The 20170-nt window shown below is 41.4% G+C and overlaps 1 protein-coding gene across 2 annotated transcripts in view; it reads right to left on the bottom strand.

Moving 5' to 3' along the window:
- Positions 1–20170, bottom strand: part of HSD17B12 (hydroxysteroid 17-beta dehydrogenase 12) — a 202219-nt gene that overhangs the window by 73181 nt on the left and 108868 nt on the right. For both annotated transcript variants that reach the window (XM_024209809.3, XM_024209808.2), the window contains exons 2-3: positions 14599–14645; positions 13765–13840 (exon numbers count right to left, since the gene is read on the bottom strand). In XM_024209809.3, coding sequence (XP_024065577.1) covers positions 13765–13840; positions 14599–14645 — 123 coding nt within the window. The remainder of the gene's footprint in view (positions 1–13764; positions 13841–14598; positions 14646–20170) is intronic.

Genomic DNA, 20170 nt, shown 5'->3' with positions numbered 1-20170 from the left:
GACATTCTTCATAAAATCTTATACCAACGTCCCAACAATTTCTCTACTTAAACAGATGTTCTTACCCTTAAGCAGCCCCTCCGACCCAGCCAAATTTCATGGTAATTAAACCATTAGTGAAGTCACAAAAACTGTGAACATGAATCACCAAGACACAAAACGTACTAGTGAAGGAATCTGTGAACAGCCTGCACCAAAAACTAAATCAATCCCTTTTGCAATGGTCCCTCAATCCCATTTTAGGGCCTGTAATTCCATGTTTACTTCCAAACAACTTATATCTTGTTTATTGTAAATCTTAAACTAAAAGCATTTGCTCTGTAGACGATCAATATTATTTCCACAAAGAACTATAACCTCCAAAAAATATTTAACTGTAGTATAAGGGTTTTTAACTGTTAACTACTTTATAATGTTACTATAGGAAAAGGCAAATAAATACACAATCAACATGGGCCATATCTTCCAAAGTGCAATTCTGCATAAATCTTACTTGGATATACACAAACATGGAAGTTCAGGTCTAGTTTATCTCCAGGTACTACAGCATTCCATTATTTTTGTCATTTCACCACATTCCATATTATGCATATTATCTCAAGGTTCTCTTCCATTGCTACACAAACTAATTCACCTATTTCTGCTTGTAAGTTTTTTGCACTGGGATAGATATTTGTAGTTTCTTTTTTAGTGTGTTTATGTATATTTAACTATTTTCCCCACATACTTCATTGTAGACTGCACCTATGTGCTGCTCTCAATCTGTCCCTCTTCCAGAGGAGTTATAATTGGACCGATTTTTTTAACCAGCTACAGAATTTCCTTTTTAATATCCCTAGCCAATCTCTGTCTACTCCAAGGACTCTTCAGCACCTATTGGTTTACCTACACCACACCTCCAACTCGTAGTTTTAATAGCTCTCCAAAACTTTGATAATCTTCATATTAGAAGTTTGGTTCCACTTCTAAAGGTTGGGGCTGGAATGGATGGGCAAAGGGATTTATCAAGAAGGACCTCATCCCTTCTATATAAGGTCTTCTTTTCCTAAGAAGTTTGTTGGTGCCTAAAAACTCACAACCCTTTATTTACACCATCTTCTCATCCAAACATTTGACCCTGAAGGTCCTGTCATCTACCCAGGTCTGCTCAGGGCTGTAGGAGCATTTTAGAGAAAGCTAGAAATGTTACTGTTGTCTTGTCCTCCTCTTTCTCTATACCTCTAATTTGTCAGTTGCATTCATCTGCTGTGTTATATTAAACCTATATGTAAACTCTCTGGGGGGGAAGAGATTGTTTTTGTACAGTGCACAACAAACGCAATCCTTGATTGGGGCACCAAGGAGCTAGTGAAATGCAAGCCCTCTCCCCCAAATTAAACATTCTTCCTTATGATTACATTTAGCTGCCAGGACTTCTTTCACCCCAGGCAGCAAGTCACCAAATGACTGTCAGTCACAGCATACTAACCTTAGGAAGTAAATTGAGAGCACTGTACTTCCTGATCCCAACCATAAGAGCAAGCTCTTCCTTTTTTGCATTAGAAATACTGCTATGAAACATTTAAAGTCTGTGTCCACTTCTCTGGCTACCAGACAGCTAATTGTCTAAGCCATGAAAGCTACACACAAAACATTAATTTCTGAACCACTTAGTAAAAGAACTGATTTAGCGGAAATGGAAAAACATCCCAAACATCTGCTATCTCAATATAACAAAATGGGATTCAAACTTTTTTTTTAAAATCAATAATCAGTTCTGTAGACCACTTACTGCTTTAAAGAAACTACACAAACAAACACAGCCAAGTATTTTAATTAAGAGATACCATCTAGTGTCTGGCTATGGTGCAATACACTCCCACATGGCTTAGTGCCAGCTGTGGAATAGCAACACTAATGCTGCTGCCCTAATTGAAGATGCAGACTAAAGCACATTAATTTGGCTAGTCCATGTAATAGCAGGTATGCTAGCATTTCTACCAAGACGCCTACTAAGTTACAGATGTTTCCATACAACTCTACAGCGCAGTACTGGTAACCTAAGGAATAAACAGAAGTTGAAATAAATTATAGTTGATAGAACAGTTCAGTCTGTGCTTGTTTTGCAACAGAAGGCTCCACGTAGGGATGTCATACAGTATCAGTTTCAGCACATAACATATGATGAGATGCCTGGGTAAGATTTAAGAAAGAGTTTGCTATGTTAAATTTAGAAGGTAAGTATATTTTGGTCAAGTACCAGAAAATATTTCTGGTTTCATTTCATACCAGTGGAATTCACTGTATACACAGCATTGCCATATATACAGCACTAGCTAGACCAGGGGTAGGCAATCTATGGCACGTGTGCCGAAGGCGGCACGTGAGCTGATTTTCAGTGGCACTTACACTGCCCGGGTCCTGGCCACAGGTCCGGTGGGCTCTACATTTTAATTTAATTTTATATGAAGCTTCTTAAACATTTTAAAAACTTTATTTACTTTACATACAACAATAGTTTAGTTCTATATTATAGACTTATAGAAAGAGACCTTCTAAAAACGTTAAAATGTATTACTGGCACGCGAAACCTTAAATTAAATTAGAGTGAATAAATGAAGACTTGGCACACCACTTCTGAAAGGTTGCTGACCCCTGAGCTAGACATAGCACCTAAATAGATAACTTTAAAGACAGTTTGCATCAAAAGAGTAACAACAGTTTTTCAACACAGGCTAAACAAGTGAGAAAGATTAGGGTATGTCTACACTTGGAGCTAGGGGTGTGATTCCCAGCTCATAGAGACACATTCATGCTAGCTCTCAGCAAGCTAGTGTGCTAAAAATAGCAGCATAGCGGAGGTTGGATGGGCAGCAGAGAGCAGCAGCACAAGCTAGCCACCCTAAGTACAAATCTGCCTGAAACCCACTGCTCACAGCTACCCATGCTACAGTAGTATTTTGAGCACACTAGCTTGATGCGTGCTAGTGCAAGCATGTCTATGTCAGCTAGGAATCAGACCCCCCCAGCTCCAAGTTTACACATACCCTTAGTGTTAACATAAGCAGTGGAACAATTATTCAAAAGTGTGTGTAAGGAGGTCAGAAGCTCTCTGCAATTGTCTGTGTAACTAGTTATTTAGAACAATACCTTTTGAAAGTTGAAGTTAGATTTTTATTAATTTCTCACATACCCCTCATTCTTCAAATAAATATGTTGGAATAAAATGTGTTTCTAAGTGACAAGAGCCACAGGCTCTTGAGCCCTATTGGGAATCTGAGTTGTTACAATGTGCATGTGAACTGTTCTTGTACGTCATTTTCTTATTTTATTTTTTATTTATTTATACTTGACTCTGTTTGCTATCCCCAAAATTCCATTACATTAACATGTCAGTTACATACATACAACATTTTTGAAAACTAGCTTTTAAAGTCTCAGATCAGCAAAAAGGCAAGGATTTCATAGTAAATACTAGACTAATGAACATATACACTTTGTATCAAAAAGGCTTTACAAACAATAAACCAATTCTTGTGCCCCAGACTGTAAGCTTTCATAAAAATAAAAATGCTTAGCCCTTATAATTACAAAGATAAGTGAAAATATAAAGTGTAAATTGATTAAGTTTGTCTGACAGAGTCTACAAATAGCCTGTAACAATAGCTCCGCATATGAACTTCCTCTATTCATCCCAATGCCTGTTAAGTCATCATCATGCTTCAAAGTAAAGTGTCACCATAGTTATTTCAGCTGATCAAAGCGTACAAGAATCATATTACAAAGATCTGCACAATCTGATCCAAGCCTTATTGGCATTTGAAGTGCCCTGAGTATGGTCTATAGTTAGAGACTAGGAATATTCCACTACTTTCCCTTCCATCCCCATTTAATCTAGCGCATGTAGTAAATATGACCAAAAAATTGTGCCTATCTACCTAGTAAGAATCTTCTGGTGTTAGTGACTTTTTCAAATATAGACCCACTTAAAAATTTAAAATTCTGCATATATAAATTTGCATATATTCACATAAGTGGCTTAGGGAAATACTTTAGCTCTTTTGCAAGTAGTGTTTTCAGGAAGATTACAGCTTCCAGCTCATCACCATTTGGTGGATTGTGATGGACAATGTTACGAATTTCCCTCTCTCCCCCCCTCCCCCCCAACATAATTTTAACTGCCCCTCTAAGGTGTTTTTAGCTATCACACTGCTGCTTCCAGATAGCTTCTTCATGCTAATTAATGTCTATTTTTAGTTTGATTACGTCTGAAAGGGCACATCACATCATATGCCCTTTAATTATTCCTTCTTACCTTTTGTACTATTGTCTGCTTGCTAGACTGTATAAAACCGTATGTGCATTTAAAACCAGAATTCTAAAGCAATTATTATTTTCATTAAAATGGACACCATCAACTTAAAAAAAAATCCTCTCTGAAAATTTGGTACCTACCAGTGTTATAAGTAACACCTATGATTAACAAAAGATGGTGTCCAGTATTCTTGGTGTATTTGATTTTGAGTCAATTTCTGAATCTCTGTGGAAAATCAGTTAGCATGAAGAACCCTACCTGAAAAGGCCTTTAGCAACAAAGGAGAAGGTATTTATATTTTAAGGAATTGTTTAAGCAGTATACCCTTTTTTCCCTAAGGACAAAAACAAAACCTAGTCCAGGGGTACATCAGCTCATCTAGATATTTGCCAAGTTTTACAACAGGCTTCATGAAAAGCACTAGCAAAGTCAGTACAAACTAAAATGTCATACAATGACTTGTTTATACTGCTCTATATACTATACACTGAAATGTAAGTACAATATTTATATTCCAAATGCTTTATTTTACAATTATATGCTAAAAATGAGAAAGTAAGCAAGTAGTTTTTAAGTGAGGTGAAACTTATGATATTCAAGACAAATCAGATTCCTGAAAGGGATATAGTAGTCTGGAAAGGTTGAAAGCCACATCAATTTAAAAAAATTAATCAATTTCATGAGATTCAAGTTGAAAGTGTCCTTTTAAAACAAAAACAAAAACTTACACCATGTTTGGAAAGGTTTATTTTATTTTTTGAAGCTATTTAACAAACATTTGCTAAGCCCCATACTATACAATATCAGAAACTAGGTGGTGTGGCTATTAAACTAAAAAAAGGCATCTTTGGAACATCTTAATTGTTAGGGTACCCTCAAAGATATAGTAGCTATTTTTCCTGTAAGTTTCAATATAGAAACCACTTTTTCAGAGCTAGAATTTGACAGCAATGCTTTGGTAGTCTTTTATAACTAGCACGACATAACAATTGTGCAAGGCCAGCAAATAGAAAGCATCATTTTAGTTCGGATATTTTTGTTAAAGTGCACAGCACATTAAGTGAAAATGGACAATAGTGTAGCTATATATTTATGCTTTTATACAAGCCAACTCAATGCAAAGTGATTTAGACCTTAGTTATTTACCACTTGCTGTTTGTTTACAAACAATGCTTTTCCTAGGCCTCAGTGACCTTCACATCTACAATGACAGAACCGGAACGGGAAGAAAGGAAAGTTTCCCATGCAGCCTTTGAAGGGTCCAGGCGCCCCAAAACACTCATCTACCCAACTTTAACATCAAACCAATCAGCAGAAAATAAGTACAGGATCTGCCCAGCTTCTCTCCTTGCTCCCTAACAAGATTGGCTTCAACTGCTCCACCACGTTCTGTGGCAGCAGGTTGGGCGGAATCAGTAAGATGATTGGTGGATGTGCTGATACATTCACCAGCCACCAAAACAGCCTGGCCCATACCAGGGCTATCATGATGTGATCTGCATCCTTCCTCTGCTTCCTCAAAGCCCTGAGTATCATAGGCATGAACAGAAAGGCATACAGTAATTCTGGAGTCCACGGGATGAGGAAGCACCTGTCAGAGTGGGCTCATGCCCCTCCGGAGGAAAATGTTAAACACGTGTTGTGATATGTTGCAAATAGGCCTAACTTTTGGAAACCCCCACCCACGAAAGATGTTGTGGAGGACTTAAGTCTTTGAGGAACTATTCATGGTTTTCAGAAAAATCTCTGCTGAGTTGGTATGCCAGGATGTTCCGTGGACCAGGTAGGTGGAGAGAAATTTGTGTAATTTGATAATAGATTCCGCAATCACAAAGATGTCTGGCTTCTTGACAGAGTGAAGAGGATCTTGACTTCCCCTGTCTGTTGACATAGATCATTGCTGTAATGTTATCTGTCACCACTTGGACGGTTAAGCTCTGAAGAGACAAGAAAGCCTTGATGCTAGTCATATGACCTGAGCTCTAGAATGTTTATAAATAGGATGGCCTCCTGAGAAGACCATATCCCTTGAATTTTCAGCTGGTCAAGAGGAGGATGGAGAAGTGCAAGTGGAGGCTTTTCATCACTAAAGACTTAAGCTAGAGGCATTGAAAAGGGAACTCGGCTGCACTCCTTAAATAGTTCTGCCCAGGAATTTAATGGGTATAGGGTTTCTTGAGGAATCATGACCAGCAAATCCAAGCTGTGCCTGTTCGGTAGATATGCTGGTTCAGGAAAGGCAGAAATAAAGATAAAGGTGGTAGAGTAGCATGGTATATTAATGATGAGGTAGACTAAAGAAATCAGAAGTCATGGAATGGATAAAACAGAGTCTGAGTCAAAATCACTGAGGAAGAAAGCTACCAGACACTTTCATGGGATAGTGCTTGGGGTCTGCTACAGATCCCCAGGCTCCAATTTGGATCTGGATAGAGAGTTGTGTGATTATGGGAGACTAACTTCCCAGATATAGATTGAAGGACAAGTGCTACTAATAACAGAAAGGCCCAGCTTTCCTGGATGTATTAGCTGACAGATTCCTTCAAACAGTTGCCAACCCTACAAGAGGTGATGGCATTTTAGATTTTGTATTGGTGAGTAGTGAGGACCTCATAGAAAAGCTTATGGTAGGGGACAACCTTCGTTCAAGTGATCATGAACTAATTCAGTTTAAACTAAATGGAAGGATAAACAGAAATAAGTCTAACTAGGGTCCTTAATTTCAAAAGGGCAAACTTTAAAAAATAAAGGAATTAGTTAGGGAAGTGGACTGGACTGAAGAACTCAAGGATCTGAATGTGGAGGAGGCTTGGAACTGCTTTAAATCAAAGTTGTAAAAGTTATCTGAAGCCTGCATTCCAAGCAAGGGGAAAAAATTCTGTAGGGAAGGGTTGCAGACCAACCTAGATGTGCAAGCATCTCAAACAGGTTATTAAGAGAAAGCAGAAAGCCTACAAGGAATAGAAGATGGGAAGGATCAGCAAGGAAAGCTACCTCGTGGAGGTCAGAAAGTGTACAGAATAAGTGAGAACAGCCTTTCAAGGGTAGCAGTGGGGACAAAAACCTAACTGGCTTCAAGACTGAACTTGATAACTTTATGGAGGGGATGGTACGATGAAACTGCCTATGATGGCGTGTAGCTGATCCGTGAATGCTAACAGCAAATATCCCCAACAGCTGGTGATGGCACACTAAATAGGGAGGGCTCTGAGTTACTACAGAAAATTATTTCCGGGGTGTCTGGCTATTGGGTCTTGCCAAAATGATCAGGGTCCAGCTGATTGCATTATTTGGGGTCGGGAAAGAATTTTCCACCCCCAGGTCAGATTGGCAGAGACTCGGGGGGCTTTCACCTTCCTCTGCAACATGGGGCCAGGTCACTTGCAGGTTTAAACTAATATAAGTAGTGGATTCTCTATAACTTGAAGTCTTTAAATCATGATTCGAGGATTTCAGTAACTCAGACAGAGGTTATGGGTCTATTACAGAAGTAGGTGAGCAAGGTTTTGGGGCCTGCAATGTACAGTAGGTCAGACTACATGATTATGATGGTCCCTTTACTCCTGTACCTTTATGAACCGGTTGAGGAGTCTTAGATCTAGAATGGGTTTCCACCCACTTTTCTTTTTCGGAACCAGGAAGTACCTGGAATAAAACCCCTTCTCTCTGTGTTGTACAGGGACTAGTTCTATAGCACAAATTCAGGAGGGAGTCTCTTTCCTACTTTAGAAAGTGCTCATGAGAGGAGTCCCTGAAGAGGATGAGCAAGGGGGTGGGATGGAGGGAGGGAAGTAAAGTGGATGGAGTATCCTGCTGATATGATATCCAAAACCCATTTGTATATAACGATATGCTCCCAAGCTTGTTGGAAACGAGAAAGGAGTTCCCCAAAATGAGAAATGCAAATCAACAATTGCAGCTGGTAAGAACAACCTCGAGCACCCCATCAAAACACCAGTTTTGATGAGGATTGCGAGGTCAGTGCCTGTGTAGCAGGCAGTCTCTTTCTGGAACCTCTACCTCTTTCTTTGGGCAAGGTGGTCTCTCAGAGTGAGAAGTGAGCAGCATGAGATCTCTGAGCTGTCTAGGACTTACTAAATTTCCTTTTACGCACAGGTGTGTAAATTCCCAGAGAGCACAAAGTGGCCTTGGAATCTTTTAACATATGCAGAGACTTATCTGTATTCTCCACAAACAATTTTAAGCTGTTGAAGGAGGACTATATTCTGGACCTCGCTTGGAAATCCTGGGAATTGAAGCCAACAGACCTTTCTCATGACCACCAACGTAGAAATAGAGTGAGCAGCTGTGGCAGCAGCATCCAGAGAGACCCGCCGAGATGTTCTGGCAAGGAGCTGACCCTCTGTAATTACTGCCTGGAATTGGTCCCTCTGCTCTGGTGGTAGATGCTCAATAAATAAATTGAACTTTGAGTAGTTGGTGTGACAATATTTCACTATCAACGGTTGATAGCTGGCAATTCTAAACTGTAGAATCACAGATTAATATAATTTGTGACAAAACAAAAACCAAGACACTTCTGATCTTTATCGTATGGCATTGATTTAGCATGGTGCTGCCTTCCACATTCATTTACAGCCTCGACAACTAGGGAGTTGGGAGAAGGATGAGAAAACAAACTCCGAATCTTCAGATGGAACATAATATTTCTTAACAGCCCTTTTACAGGTCAGCTGTATTTTTGTTGACTATGCCAGATTACTTTTGCAGGATCCAACAGAGCCTCACTAACAGGTAGTGCAATTTGAGCAAATAATGCTGTATGAAGAATATAAAGCCGTTTATGTTGGGCCCAACTTGAGGAGGTTAAGAAGTCACAAGCTCTACATCTTAACAAGGTAATGAATGACACTTTCTAAACATTTTCAGGAAGCAGTCACCTGGGTCAGTGTTGCAAGTACATGGGGTGGCACCATGATTGGTCACCTGATGCTTTGCAATGCAGTAGACTGACCTGAGCCAAAGCTGTAGTGGGTCTCAGGTGAATTCTGGCAAGCAGTCAAATATGTACATTCAGACACGTGGCCTACCATCATAAATCTGATCAGTACCATCATTGTCATGTTTGAAATCACTGTGCTCTGTGACAGTCAGAGCATGAATAATCTGTCTTGGGGTACGTAAGCACTGGGTACGGTGGAATCTAGCCTAGCTCCTGACTAACATCTGAGATGGGGTGACAGAACTTCTCAGTTTACCAGGAGTCCCAGACATGCAAACAAAGAGAGAATACAGTTAAGACCTACCAGAGTACCTGATGTGATTTGCCTCTGATTAACAAATCATTGAGATATGGGTAGATGTGAATGCCCTTCTTTTTTAGAAGCGCTACCACTATGTCTAGACATTTTATGAAGATGCAGTCCGATGAAGAGTCTAAAGGTGAGTAGTTTGTACTGATAAGTGTTCAGCCCCACCTTGGATCTTAGATACTTCCTGTGGGCTGAGTGAACAGCGATGTGGTAGTATGCATCCTATAAGTCAAGAGCCACAAACCAGTCCTGGGCTTGGAGTGATGAAGTGACGGAGGCAAGCATTACTATCCCGAATCTGGGAGGGATGCAAATTTGTTCAGTTTCCCTGTACTCTTTAGAACCTTTTTTAAAGCTTGAACATGAAGTAACAAGGTCACTTCTGTTAGTAAAAGGGGCTCACAAGAAGGGACCCCAAAGAAGGATGGAGAACGGGGAAGGAGAGGGAGAAGGGAAGTGAACTGGATGGTGTAGTCGTGAGCAACTATGTCCAACACTCATTTGTCAGCTGTTATGTTTGCCTAAGGCTAATGGAAAGGGGTGACAGTTTCTGAAGGTCAGCTTGGCAATGGTCTTCACGTGGTTCTCGACAGTCTCATCAAACCTGCTGGATGGATGGATGGATGGATGAAGGAAGATGATGGGCACCTCCACAACCCTCAAGGTCACTTGTCTAAGTAAGAACTTGAGCTGACTGTGAGAAAAACAAACATGTCCTCTGTGCTGGCTGGTACCAGAAGAGATTGTAGTATGGTGCTGGGCTGTAAAAGACCTGGGATCTGAGTGTCACCCTGGTATCTTTGAGGCAATGTAATGCCTTTTCTGTTCTTGAGCTAAATAGGTCCATACCCTTGAAGGACAAGTCCTCAATTGTGGCTTCGACTTCCCTTGGTAAACCAGATGTCTGAAGCCAAAAGGCCCAACACATTGCAACTGCAATGGCCATCAAGCAGAGTTGGCTACCATTTGGCCCCGTTTGATGGAATCCCTCAGCTCTTCCATGCAGTCCTGCACAAGGTCACAATCGGAAGAGGGTTACCCCCTCTCTCATATTGGAAAGTTCTATTTTGCAAATAAAGCCCACTAGTTCATGATGGAAAACTAAAAGCTGAGGAATAGGCCTTTCAGCTGACCAAGTCCAGCTTCTTGGGGTCCTTGTCTTTTGGAGTTTCTTCTATGGATCTGGTTTTCTCCTGGATGACAGAGATAGCAAACAACCCTGGTGTTGGATTGACAAAAGTGCTCAAAGCCCTTGAGTGGAAACTGGTATCATTTTTCCACTTACTTGGAGGCCAGTGGAAGTGAGGCCAAGGTATGCCAAAGAACCCTCGCTGGGTCCAGGATGCCCTGGGTATTGAGGATGTTGAATAGCTTGGGTGTGTCTTCTTGGATCACTGTCGTTTCAATGTCTAATGTCTCAGCTATCCCTGATACTAACTCTTAGAACACTGTGAAGTCACTGACGACTGGGGTTGGGGCCACAGTGACTGCTTCATCTGGAGAGGAAAAGGGTACCTTCAGTGGGGAGGGGAGCTAGCGTGTCTCTCTCACTACTTCTGCTACATCCTTGGGGGATTCCCCGCTGTTCTGATGAGGGTCCCCTTCACAGCAATACCAGTGGCAACTGAGCTCTCCTTTTCATCAAGATATGTGAAGTCATCCTGCTCAGGGATCTAAGCGAGGGCAGGCCCCAGCAGGGTCACTATGCCCAAGGTGGTGCATTATATTGGAATAGTCTGACCGCGAGGACCCACCCATTGTCAGTCCTACACTGGGACTTGGTGCCACATGTCCTTCAAGGCAATGGTTCCCTGCATAAGTCAGAGAGAAGAATTAGATCTCTGGGAATGGTGGTGCTGATAGGTGCAGTTCCAGCTCTGATGGTAGTGGGGCCAGGGCCAGGGCCAGGTCTGGTACAGAGAGGAGCAATGAGGGTGGACCATTGAGGGCATATCTCAGAACCAGGAAGGGTTCCAACCTCCAAGACCAGTGCTGGCACAGATCTCTGTGCCAGTATCTGTACTGGTGGACCGGTCTACCACAACCTCGATGTCACTACTACTGTCTTGGTGCTATCCTTGATGTTGAGAATTTTGAGGTCTTCTCTCTCAGTAGAATCTTCTGCATGGGACGGACATGTTGCGCAGTACACCCTGCATTTGTGCTTGTTGGAGAAGTGCCTTTCCACTCCAGAGGATGAAGCCAGTACCTCTGCTTCTTAGTCAGTGCTGAGGCCTTCAGTGCTGACAAGATTTGGCTAGTATCAGGGATGCTTACAATGGCACCAATGGGTTTGGCACCTTCTTTGCCTTCTCTTCTCTACTGGAAATGGGGATGTGGTGATCAGTTAGAGCACTTGCCAAACATCATCTCTTCACTTCCTGTACAGAAGATATCTGCACTCCTAGATCTGATGCTACGGTCATGGATTACTCCACGGTCTCATTTAAATCTTGTGTTTTAGGATTTTCAGTTGTGGGACGAAAAGGAGCGGCAACAGCACACTTAGCTAGGATGTGTATTTCCATGGGACAGAACAGGCATCTGCTGGGTTCATCTATGATAGGTATTACTCCATTGCAGGAAGGACAGGGTTTAAACCCAATAAGTTTAGAATCTGCCATAGCTAGTGGCTGGTGTAAAGCATCTTGCCCCACTGTACAAGGGGGTGTGTGTCCCCCCATCTGCCCTAGATGCTTTTTTTTTTTTGGCGCGGAGGGACTGCCCAACAGAAATGTTACAAACAAATTAATAAAAAGGGAGAAATGAAGATGACAATTCTTTACTGGAGAAAGTTCTGGATGTCAGAAGTGGGTCGGATATAGTCCAGGTTCTGTCTCACTGACACAAGTGGTAAGAGGGAGGGTTGATGCCACTCTGCTCCATCATTTATTTCCTCATATAAGGCAGCATAAGACGCATGTGTGGCCCCACTGGACACTGCTCTACAAAAGATTCTGAGCCTGCACACAAGAAGCACATGTGCATCTACAGTGACAGGTATTCTAAGAGGAATCCTGGGTTCTATTCCACTTTCTGGAGCAGAGTGTGCAGTAACGGTTACTGATTTTTCTGTCCCATCTCCTAACACATCCCTTCTCTGGTCTGTCTGCTTCTTCCTTCTCCTCCATGTTGCCTGGCCAACAATACAGGTAGCATTAAGAAAACTGGAAAGACAGTCTCCTTGATCTGATGCCAGGAGCAGCAACTGCAGGAAGAGTCCTGCTCAGTCTCTGCAGCCCTGAGCTGGAACATGCTCAGCGCAAATGGAATGTTTGAGAAATTAGATGTCAACATCTAAAAAGCCACTGCTGAACACATGCAGCTGGCAATTTTCAAAAAGACTTATAACTAAGCCAAATTTGTGTATAATTTTAACCGCGAGAGCAAAAGGCACCTATCTGGCTCCAGGTTAACTCCTTTCTAAATTTCAAGTATCTGCTCCAAATCATGGATGTAAGTGCTAGAGCTCCTCAACAAAACGTTTGCAGTAATTTAACATCTGCAAAACATTTCCCCCAACCTTATTTTCAGAAATGGCTGAATTGTTTTTCTGAAACTTTCCAAAACAATTCAGCCCGAAGATGAGACTTGGCACGGAAAGTTTCAGACTAAACAGTTAGTTTGGCCAAGTTATAAGCAACTGAAAACAGTCTTGTAATGGAAAGTGTTCTGCAATCTCAACTACAGCGTCATCATCAGCTCCACTTATAATAATATTTAAAAAGTTATGTGGACTACTTCTACCTGGTGTAATTTCTTTGACATCAGCAGAGTTACACCACGGATTAATTTGTCCCACTATGACTAATTTCTTTATTTGAAAAACCAGAGGGAGGGACTGCAACTTGTGATTAGCATAAGGAGATATGTTTAGGATTGTTTTGAATTCCAGGAGAAAAGGCACAGTTTTGAAGATATCCCATTCTAGAATTAACCCCCAATTGCTCTTGGAAATGAGAACTGTATGCATTTGATCAGTTAGGCACTTCTCTTTTTACCATATTCATGAAGTTTTTTAAGTGTTATGTAACAGTGATGTAAGATTATTAAGAATGTAAAATTAAGGTTTATAGAATATTTTAAAACTATCTATTAATGATTATAAAATTGTCTTCATGTGGAATTGGAGAGGCCAAAGGAGCTGTATTTTAGCTTTCATGAGTTAATTTTGAAAAGTAAAAGTTTATCACATACTTATTTCACTGGCAACCTGTTCCAGTTTTTCTTGAGATCTGCTGATAAGAGCCACATTCATTCCATGCTTTGCTAGCTGAAAGAAACAAAAGAGATACAGAGCAGTTCAGTCACAACTGTGCAATAGATCACTAGCCAGCATCACCCTTAAGAAAAGATGAAACTTGGGTCAAATACTACAAAATATATATTGACTGGTAACAGAGAAAGTCAGATATAGAAATTATGATTTAAAATTCATCTAGAGATGAAGGAAAAATAAAACTGAGTACCAGAGTGAGTACATGGTACTTTACTGCCCCACCACAAAGACACTTACAAAGGATCTTCAACAACTCTACTCTGAGGTAGGTGAATATTTACATTTATAGATGGGAAAATTACACAACCCCTGCCTCAGTTTCCCTAACTCCACAGAGCAAAGTCAGTGGCAGAACTTGGGAATTAGAATACAGGCTCTTAAACCCATGTTTAACTCAAATAAACTAAATTATTTCTTTATAGCTCAACAAAAACACAGTTTATAACAAAATTAACTGTTACCTAATCAGCTATATTAGATTCCTTTATTTATTCTACTGCAGTCCAGATTCTCTGGCTAGCCCAAAAGCCAAGAAAGAGTGCATGTAACAGTATATAGGTATCTGATATTTGTACTCCATATTCTGCATTTGAGTCTAAAATACAAGTGAGGGCATTTCAGGTAACACTGATCTATGACAGAATTAGTGTGCATTTGCATGAGACAGGATGGCACTATACTATTTCACTTTCACTGAGTCCGGATAGAGTCCATATCAGTTCTGATCATTCTAAAGGAATAAAAAGGCTTACCTCTTCTGCATAGGCTTTTCCAATTCCATCAGTAGCTCCTGTGACCACTATAACAGGGGGAAAGGGGGGGGGGGAAATTAAATATTAGCTATCTTTACAGTAATAACTCATAACAAAAGTGGTCATTAGTAGGCTATTGGAGCACCCCTTCCGACTAAGCAGCTCACCAGGTTACATCCTCACATGGTACCTGACTCCAGCTCTTCTTCATTATTAAAAAAGCTTTTTGAAAACCGACACTCCCTCTTCTAACTCCATAATCCACGTTTGGAGACCCAGATTGCCCTTTATGGCCTAAATGGTGACTTTCAACTCCCACTTTCAATTGTAAAAGTTAAATTGTGAATATCAAACACCTCTCAATTTAGTTTTATTTAAAACAGTGAGATTAAAATGGCCAGAGGTCTGTACGGAACTGATGAAAGTACATCCAGACTCATGGTGGACAAGGCACAAGTCAGCACAAGACCGTTTAGAACTAATTTCCACTCACATATTCATTTCCTCTGTGATCCCATCCCCTCATTTCCCACACCCTAGAGTCCAGGAAGTGTAGATTTATCAGTGGAAAGTATGGACAGACAAATTCTTATGAAATATTTTTCCCCCATGGAAAATTGGATTTTTGACTCAGTGAAAATTTTTGAGGTATGTGTGTTTTCCTCAAAAGCTTTCTAGTTTTCAGCAACTGAAAAAAATTGTTTTTCATATTCTGAACATTTCAACAAAAGCCAAAGTGTTCAAAAGAAAAAGAATCCCATTTTCTGATCCATCTAGTGGCAAGTCTGGCAAACGATGACTAGGTCCTCTGTATTGGACCCTCATAAGTCTTTCTGGGACCCTCACCTACTATAGGGCCATGAGGAACTAAATCTTAGTACATCATGGCCACTTTTGAGAGGGGATTCCAAAACTCCATTCACACTGCTACCCACTGTTTTCTCAAAAAAAGAGAAAGAGCAGCTCCTCTATCATTTTCACTACTTTGTCTACCACCTGTTAGCCCCTTCTCCATTCAGCTAAGTATGCATATTCAGCATCTCCTTCTTCCTCAACTCTTCCCTGCCAGCCAGCCCACTTAACTACACTTAGGCCTTGTCTACACTGCCACTTTACAGCGCTGAAATCTTCTTGCTCATGGGTGCAAAAAAAACACACCCGAGCAATGCAAGTTTCAGCGCTCTAAAGTGGCAGTGTACATAGTGCACCAGCGCTAGGAGCCGTGCTCCCAGCACTGGTAGCTACCACCCTAATGGGGGTGGGTTTTTTACAATGCTTGGAGAGCTCTCGCCCAGCGCTGGTGCCGCGACTACATAGCCACGTTGTTCGTGAAGACATACCCTTAAATATTCTTCTCACTTGTTCAGCTTCCACTCACCTGCCTCTCCTAATTTACCCCTGCAACCCATTTGGGATTTGGCTAGATGACAGATGTTGTTATCCTTAAATTCACATGAGAACTACAGGTTTCTTTGCGCTGTCACTGCTTATCCCTGTCACTAGATGGGTCTCAGGTAACTGTTCCTATAAAGCTTATTGCATTAAACTGAATTGGGAGCCTTAATCCAATTTCCTATTTAACTTTCAGTTCAATTAAAATCTGCCCAAGCTGCCTCTCAGGTGTTGCAGAGTATCATGGCTGGGCAGCAATGATTTTCCTTTGAAGCAACATTAGGCAAAAGTGCTAGTAACATACTCAAACAGAAGACACCACTTCTCCTGAAGTTTCATTCATGACCATTAATGCATACGCAGCTGGGCTGCTCTTAGGGGGACTGAACTGGGAGCTGGTTTAAAGTGTCCATTTCTTTTTTTTCTTCTGAGCAACAGGTTCACAGGAACACAGTTTGCTTGCAACAAACCAAAAACAAACAAAAAAAGTGATGTGTTTTGCCAGATGCATTACAGTTCTGCAAAATGACCCTGTCCCCTAAGTTCAAGGGCTAAAGCAAGCTCTGCTTTAAGTCTTACATTATGTATTATCATACAATTTATTACTGCTCCAACAAAATAATATGCTAAACAAGACCAAAAAAAGAGAAAAACTGCATAAATACCATTCTCCCAAAAATTTGACCCTCTTTTGGACTAACCTGACTTGAAGAATGTTTGTGGGCCATTTTCCACATTATAAATTAGTGAAGTATTTGAAAGAGCAGCCATTTCTTAATGGAAAACTGGCTCATTACATTTTCTCCTCCTATCCACAACTTCATGACTTGTCTCCTCTTCTTCCTTAAAAAGTTTCACTCTGGACTAGCAAGCTCTCAACTTGAAATTCCTCCATAAAAAACGTTATTGGTTTGTCTTTCAATGCTATCAGCGTCTTAACTGGGTTGCGACTGCAGACTGCATGCTCCTCAAGGCAGGGACTTAGTCTTCCTACATATTTTGTTAAGTATCCATAGCACTTCATGAATAAAATGTTCGATTCAGTATAGTGCAAGGATACACACACAGTTCTTCACTTGTTCTTTATTACCAAGGACATTTACATGATTTTATTTGCCATGTTTGCTCCTACTCCTTATTAATCATAAAATAAGATTGTGTGTGACAGCAGCCACTTTCAACATAAACAGAAGATGTGGGACTTAAGGTGAGGATACATAGCAAGAACAGTTTCCCCACTCCTTCAGGTCCTGCTTCACCAAGAGCCTATGTCTGGCGCCAACGGAAGCTAGATGCAGTGCCCTCCAGAATTCAAGTTTGATTGTTAAGTTGGCCCAGGGTTGACCATCACTAAAAAGAAAAGTGCTACAAAAAATCACATCCTTCAAAAAGAAAATTAAGGTGGCTCCAGTGTTTCCAACCAGGGCTTGAGCCACGCCCTGTGTAAGGCCACAAGTACTTAATGCACATTGTTATAGCTTCACTCCATCAATAAACCAAATTTCCCCCCAAATCGCACAGAGTTTTCCCCCCATTCCTCCCCAGGTATAACTCAATTCTGACATCCCCCCACTCCAGTTAATATATTCTGGGCTCCTCTCCCAAGTCCCCAAAGCTCCCCCCCTTTTTTTGCAGCACGCTGGAACTACAAGAACTACAGTTGCTGTGCATTTCTGATTCCTCCTCTTGAGAGAAATGACACCTGAGGCATTGTTTTCCTGCTCCTCTCCAGTTCTTCATCTTCCCCTCCCATCCCCCTCAAAAAGAGCAAGCAGTTCAGGAGTAGTGTTCTTCAAGCCACTCTGCTCCTTTGTTCCTCAACCCCCTGAAGGGAAGGAGACAGTGGCTCTAAGAACAACTCAGTCCACTCTCCCAGGCAAAATTTCTGTTTACCCTCATTAAGTGTATTTTGTTCCCAGACCTACTCTCAAGCTCATAGAAGTTCTTCTTGGGAACATGGGTCCCAAGCTCTACACCAAAATTGGAAGCACTACCACTAGTCCAGCCTCCGTCTATTACCAGCAGGATCCAGAGTACTACTGGACCATTCTGATGGCAAAAGCAGAGAGACTGAATTAGTGCAGAGACTGTAGCCTGGTTCACACTAATAGTTTTGCCAGCACAGCTATTTTGTTTGGGAAGGGGGGGAAGTCACACTGATGCAGCTATACCACCACCAAAGGTTCTGTTGCTGATACAGCTTATTTTGGTGGAGGAACTAAGCTATACCAGCAAAGCTGCATCTCTACTAGGAGGGCTTGCTGGCATAGCTATATAAGCAAACCCTTTCTAGAGTAGATATGTCTCAGAATAAAGCAAGGTGATTGCGAGTATGAAGAGTCAGGGTTTGTCACACTTAAACTGTTATATTGGTATAGCTACAGTGCTGCAGCTGTGCCACTGTAGTGCTTCAGTGTAGACACCACCTATACCGAGAGGAGGTAGGCAATCCACCTCCCTGAGAAGCAGTATGTAGGTCAGGAAGAAATTTCCCATCAATCTAGCACAGTCTACCCCAGGAGCTAGTACAGCATAACTACGTTTCTCCGGAGGGGGAGGGGGGGTGTTGTGAATTTTTCACACCCGAGAGATGTAGCTATGCCGATGTAAGCTCCTGGCAGAGACCAGCCCAAAGCCTTGAGGAATGGGTGCTGACATTTTCATTCCCATTCTTGAAAGACTATGGCAGGTATACACTCAAAAGTTAAGGGCTAGTCTACACTGGCAACGCTAAAGCGTTGCAGCGGCAGCACTTTAATGTGGCTTGTGTGGTTGCAGCGCAGCGCTGGGAGAGAGCTCTCCGAGCACTCTAAAAAAATAACCTCAACGAGAGGCATAGCTACCATCGCTGGGAGTGCGGATCCCAACACTGGTGCATTGTTTACACTGGCGCTTTACAACACTGAAACTTGCTGCACTCAGCGGGGTGTTTTTTCACACCCCTGAGTGAGAGAGTTGCAGCGTTGTAAATTGCCACTGTAGACAAGCCCTAAGTCAACCCAGCTATGTCACTGCGCAACATAGTTAAGCTGAACGAACCCTCACTGTAGACAATGCTAGGTCGACAGAATTCTTCCATTGACCTAGCTACTGCCTCTCAGGGAGGTGGATTAACTATGCTTTCACTGTGGAGCGTCAACTCTACAGCTGTGCTGCTGTAGTGTTTCAACTGTAAACAAGCCTATGAATTGCCATTATGAATGACAATGAACAGTCACTGGGAAAGGAAAAGAGTGAGAATGACTCTATAAGCCTGGTTATTAGTGCACTCACCTAAGTTGTGGGAGGCCCAAATTCAAGTCCCTGCTCCAAAGACTAATTATTTATAAATGTAGAACAACTACAATAGGGGAGAGAGAGAGCCCCAGACCAGAATACCCGCACAGTCAAGTGGTTCAGGCACTCAGCTGTTTAAATCCCCTTTCTCCATCAAGCAGAGGGAGGATTGAACTGGGATCTCCCAGTTCCACGGGTGAGTTTTCTAACCACTGGGCTCAACGTCATATAGGAGAAAGCCTCCTCCTCCTCAGCTATTTTTGTGATTCCAGTCCTCTTTTGCTTTTGTCAAAATGCATGAAATCAAAACAAAAAATTGAGTCAGTTGTTTCAACCTGCCTGAAACGGTTTTCAACTTTTTGATTCACCAAAAATTTCAAAAAATGCCCTTTTCAGTTTGACCTGAAATAATTTTTTTTTTTTGGAATTCCCAGCAAATGCAAAAATCCATTATTTGTCCAATTCTATTCCCTAGCAGTGTTGCTGGGGAACAATACATACAACATAGCTTTTTATTTAATGCCCTGCAAGTAATACAGAATTAAGTGGTCATTCTAAGCAATAGCACCAGGAATATCATGTTTTAATATTCTAATGTTTTAATATTACTGAAGTCTTAACTTATTTTTCCAAATTTCCCTGCATATGTGGGCATCTTTTAATTTTACTTAAAGATCATGATGTTCGTGTGTAGAGGTGTGAGCTTTTGCAGGATTTTCCCTGAGGGAGGATGTAGAGAATGTAAAGGATAGTTCCACCTATATGAAGAAGCACAATTTCTGTTATACATAGACTTAAATTAACCTGCCTGTGTTAATCACAAGTGACAGAGAACCACGTTACACCACAAATACCCATTAAGGAATTAACTGCCCTTTAGAACATGGGAAGATAGTTAACTGTC

This window comes from Terrapene carolina, unplaced genomic scaffold (genome assembly GCF_002925995.2).
Source record: "Terrapene carolina triunguis isolate 2854851 unplaced genomic scaffold, T_m_triunguis-2.0 Scaffold96, whole genome shotgun sequence".
Lineage (NCBI taxonomy): Eukaryota > Metazoa > Chordata > Testudines > Emydidae > Terrapene > Terrapene triunguis.
Note: the sequence above shows the minus strand (reverse complement) of the source record. Positions and strands in the feature narration are given on the sequence as shown.